The sequence below is a fragment of the Rhagoletis zephyria genome, unplaced genomic scaffold, assembly GCF_001687245.7.
Source record: "Rhagoletis zephyria isolate East Lansing unplaced genomic scaffold, Rhagoletis_zephyria_1.1 Rzeph_scaffold_00206, whole genome shotgun sequence".
In the NCBI taxonomy this organism is placed as follows: domain Eukaryota; kingdom Metazoa; phylum Arthropoda; class Insecta; order Diptera; family Tephritidae; genus Rhagoletis; species Rhagoletis zephyria.
In genome coordinates this window covers 257,413-261,899 of record NW_016157290.1, presented here as the reverse complement: position 1 = coordinate 261,899, position 4,487 = coordinate 257,413, and the positions used below count along the sequence as shown (strand labels likewise).

The 4,487-nt window shown below is 33.9% G+C and overlaps 1 protein-coding gene across 1 annotated transcript; it reads right to left on the bottom strand.

Moving 5' to 3' along the window:
* Positions 1-510: 510 nt before the first annotated feature.
* On the bottom strand, positions 511-3,341 carry CycY (cyclin Y). The gene is made up of 2 exons (XM_017609248.1): positions 2,581-3,341; positions 511-2,509 (listed from the first exon to the last, which is right to left on the bottom strand). Exons 1-2 carry the CDS (start codon positions 3,317-3,319, stop codon positions 2,127-2,129), a joined length of 1,122 nt encoding a protein of 373 aa, XP_017464737.1. The 5' UTR covers positions 3,320-3,341; the 3' UTR covers positions 511-2,126.
* Positions 3,342-4,487: the final 1,146 nt, after the last annotated feature.

Here is a 4,487-nt window from a genome sequence, read left to right as displayed (position 1 = left end):
TCTTGAATGTAGAAGGACACTAGGCATTGGTTGGAGGTGTTTAATGCCATACGTCTAACTACTCGTCACCGGCAACATAAAGTGTTCGTTTTCTTTTCCTCGCTTAAAGCGAAGCTTCCTTGGTGCCTAAACGTAAAAATATAAGCTCTATAGCTCTAACATTTGAAAAATACTGTACCTGTTCAACTGCAAAGCGCTGGACTACGTTAAAACCAATTGCTACAGGAGTAAATTTTAATTATTCTTTTATTAAACCAAATTCGTGTATGTATGTATGTGTAAAATAAATTACAAATTAAAAAATATTTCTCTGTTATTTCTTCTGTGTTATTATTCGCTTTGATGCATATCGATTTTTTTAATATTAATTTTACAAATATCGCATATCTTTCGCTATACTCTACTAAAAATTACATGTTTTTTGGTTACTTTGTTATCGCTTTATGCCTTTTTTATGGTTGGAATTTTCCGTTGAAATCTGCAATTGCGTTTGGTCATTATTGTGTTTATAAAAGTAAATCTTACATAGATACTTTGCAGTAATGTTATGAGCTTAAAGAGTTTCAAGTAATTTGTTTTTGTTCGTTACTTTTTAGTGTTACTTAAGAACAATTAAATGTTTTTTTTTAGATTTAAGATTTTAAAATAGGTGTATACGATAATTAAAACGCATTTTTGAAAACCACCTAGAGTGAAATTGCATTAACACATTTTTATGATCACAAAAATTATTTTTATACAAAAAATATACAATTCTTTGTTTTATGTATTAGTATCGATGATTTTGGTAACTTAAGTCCGTTTAAGTCTGATAAATTAAAGTTTTAGTTTTACAAAATATAAAAAATAGAAAAAGCTTAATGCAATTCCTTAGTCCATTTTTCATTCCAAAGCCACTACAGCTTTTGTATCAATAGCACAGCAAAATAATCTTGATTATGAAATAATTGTTTGACGTTGAATCGTGTTTTTTTTTTTTATTTATGATTTCCCTTAGTATTAAAAATATCTGCGTACTTTGGAGTCTTATTAAGCTTTTTAAAGCCTACAATTCGTGTTTCATTCATATTAAATCGTAATCTACTTAAATTTTTTTTTTGGCCACTGATTCTTTATTTTTAAAATCTGAATATTCTACTTCTTATCGCACCTCTTTGTTCGCATATGTAGGTCATCTCTCTGTATTTATACTTGAATAACATTTATTAAAAGCTACTTAAAATGGTCTTTAGCGCTTAGTTTGCACAATTCGAGTTTTATAAATACAAACTATTGTAAATAGCTACTGCTACAGGTTATTAACGGAAGTGTCAATGTGCAAGTGTACTCGTATCTTGAGATTATTTCGCATATATTTCCGATGTTTTCCTGTGCGTGAGGGATATCCTTTACTCAATACAAGCAAACAAATTTCAACAGCGTCTGCCATTTTTTTTTCGTTAAAAATATTTTGCCACATCGTATTGCGATTGTATGCACCCTATGTGTGTTCACTCGAGTTCGCAGGCATGTTTGCGACTCTAAAATTAGGTTTTCAAATATATTTCAATCTCATGAAAAAGGACAATTCCTTGGTATTCTAATAATTTACAGCTACATACAAGCAGCTAAAGCAGTAGGCGATTCTAATATTTATGGTTTGTGATACCAGTCAAGAGCTTTGCATTTGATTAAACAGTATAAATAAAGAGAAGTATTTTTAGTGGAAGTAATGACAGCATTATCATTGCATTTCAGAAATGCCCGACGCATTTTGACGGCAATTGTGCCCGCACTAGGGAGTGTGATTGTTTTTTATAAGCTATTTTACGATGAAACTTTTATCGCATGAAACTTGATTGCAGTCTCCAATGAAAATGAAATCGCAATATATGGTAAGACCAAACTACCAAAATACTCCTTGGCTGACTTTCCTCTCTCCGAGGATCTACTTTCAAAAGTTTTCGTACGTATAAAATTGCGTACTTGAACAAATCGTGTGTTACGAGTTTCCCATGGGCGTGAGGAAATGTGAGTTTCTAAAGTGTGCGTATAATTATTTGATAATCAAAATATTTAAATGTTTCACGCACTTCTTCTTTGTTTAACCTTAGTTTATCAAATGCTATCTAATAAACTAACGAAAATCACGAAAGTATAGCCACAGAACGTCGCGGCCCGCCTTGGCTTATGTTGTCCATTGATGACCACTTTTTCATTCCATTCTTCAATGCTTCGGCAGTCACTTTATCCTGCATAACGCGTGACATGGCCTCCAACTTTTGGGCACGCTCCTTGGAGAGTGGCTCTGTTGGGAATGACAAGTCGTTCGCTTCGGCGAGCGTACGCAAGTCAAAGTAATATTTGGCATAGACGGATGAGGGCACATTAATATTGAATTGCAATAACTCAAGGAATTGGCGTTCAAGTTCATTCATATCTTCAACGGTGATATCTTTTAAGATTTGACAATAGTCCACATTCCAGACAGCTTGATCATCCCACACTTTGGAGGCGAGCAGTATGGCACCTGTATAGAAATGAATCGATTAAAATTCTTACATCTCAATTCAAAATCAAAAACGTGTTCACCAAACATACCCAAAACCATACGCTTCCAATTGCACGGTGCCAAATCTAGTTCCGCATAAGTGAGCAAACGCTCAAGATAGACTAGCGTTATAATGGCACATTCAGCAGTCAGCTGAGCCGCATTAAAGAGCGTGCGCACGAATTTGTAGATCTGTCTATGTTCCGGATTATGCGAATCATAGTCATCAGGAACAGCATCATGCGTAAGAGGATGCTGCTTTTCGTCGAAAATATCTAGCCGACGATTGGACTGTCGATTTTTGATGTGATAATAAATGGCGAGTGAAACGCATTTCACTGTATTTTTGAGATTTGGTTGTGATACAGTGCTGTCATCCAAATAGATGGTGGAGCAAGATGAACTTTTCTTCAGACCACCACCAGTTGAATTCGCCGCCTGTTGAGCGATTTGATGCTGGGAGCGCTTACGTGAAATACCACCATTTTCGACTTTGGATCGTTCGAGGAACATAGTGGCCGCAGTTGGGTCAACGGAAGGATCATCATCGCCTTCGAGCGCCTCACGTTCTGAAATATGTTGTAAATTATGCGGATTGTCCAGTGTACCAGCACTGTGATGAATAGCCGCTGTGGAAGCAGAAATATGACCATCTAGCTGATGTTGCGATGAAGAAATGTGATGGCTGCTATGTACGTGATGACGCTCCTCATAGACGGGTGGTATGTCTTTTGATTTGCGATCTGATTGAGGACTGGAATAAGCACAACAGGAATTTTTGTTGCCCATTTTATATGACTTTATTTCACAACGATTGGGCTCTATGGAACGTGTGCGAGCGAGTATTTATATATGTATGATATACAAGATGAAGAGATCCGTTAATAATGCGAGGAAATGGCAAATCTAGATTGCCTAGAATGGTAGAGCCGCAAAGAATTTACGTAATGTTAAATGCAACTGTTTCAATCACTTGTCTTTTTTAATGGGTTTCTCCTCTATTCTTAAACTGTTGTTTTATAAATTTACTTTTCTTTTGCCTTTGACTAGTTGGGAGGGTTTCCTTATTTTTAATTAGTTATATAAGAAAGATTCATAAAATTGGGATTTTCATAAAACAATACGTATTGCTGTTGTTGTTTAATCGCAATCGATCCGATCCATCTAAACGCGCTGCCTCGTATATAGATATTTATTTTTCCAAAGTTTGGCCGCACTCAAAGTCTTTTTTAGTGGTTAATCTTGGACACGAATGTATTTAACTCCTCAATATTTGGCACATCTGTCTAGTTACAATGAGACATTATTGCAGGTAACTTTACAATTTGCTGCTTAATTGTGGCCGATTCTGAAACTATAAGTAAATATTTATCCATTAGTTAGCTGAATAAAGTAATTTCATTTTCATTTTCATTTATTTGTATATTTATATACATAACCGCATTAAGCATTAATCTTTTATTGCGCAATACACATAATGCAAATAATATGTATGAAAATAAAATTAAAACTACAATTATATAAATACAAGTCTTTATACATATATTAATATAAACTTAAAAAAGCCAGGTAGAAAATTTATGGAAATGGAAGAGAAAAATTTATGTAAATGAATAAACTGTGAAAAATTTATAAAATTTTTGAGAAAAGCTTTCTTTTAAAAAGTTTCAGTTTTCATTTATTTTTATTTTCTCGTAACTGTAGTGTACTTTTTCGTGTAATTTTATTCACGCAAATATGTACATACATACATGTGCATTTATGTATGAAGAAAACTTGGCATAAACTTCAAACTGTAATTTCTTATGTACCTTGTACGTATTTTGTATGCACTCCATTACCCAGAAATTAGTAGAACTTTTGCTTCACATTTTCTTAAGTTACATTTTTATTGCACTGGTACAAATGGTTGTGCGAAGTTATGCAGAGTATGCATAATCAGACCTTTATCCTATGG

What these genes read in the sequence shown, in the direction of transcription:
- CycY (XM_017609248.1), bottom strand. Translation starts at nt 3,319, where the DNA reads ATGGGCAACAAAAATTCCTGTTGTGCTTATTCCAGTCCTCAATCAGAT. An exon ending in TTGGAAGCGTATGGTTTTGG is followed by an intron (nt 2,510 to 2,580) that starts GTATGTTTGGTG and finishes ATTTCTATACAG; the next exon opens with GTGCCATACTGCTCGCCTCC.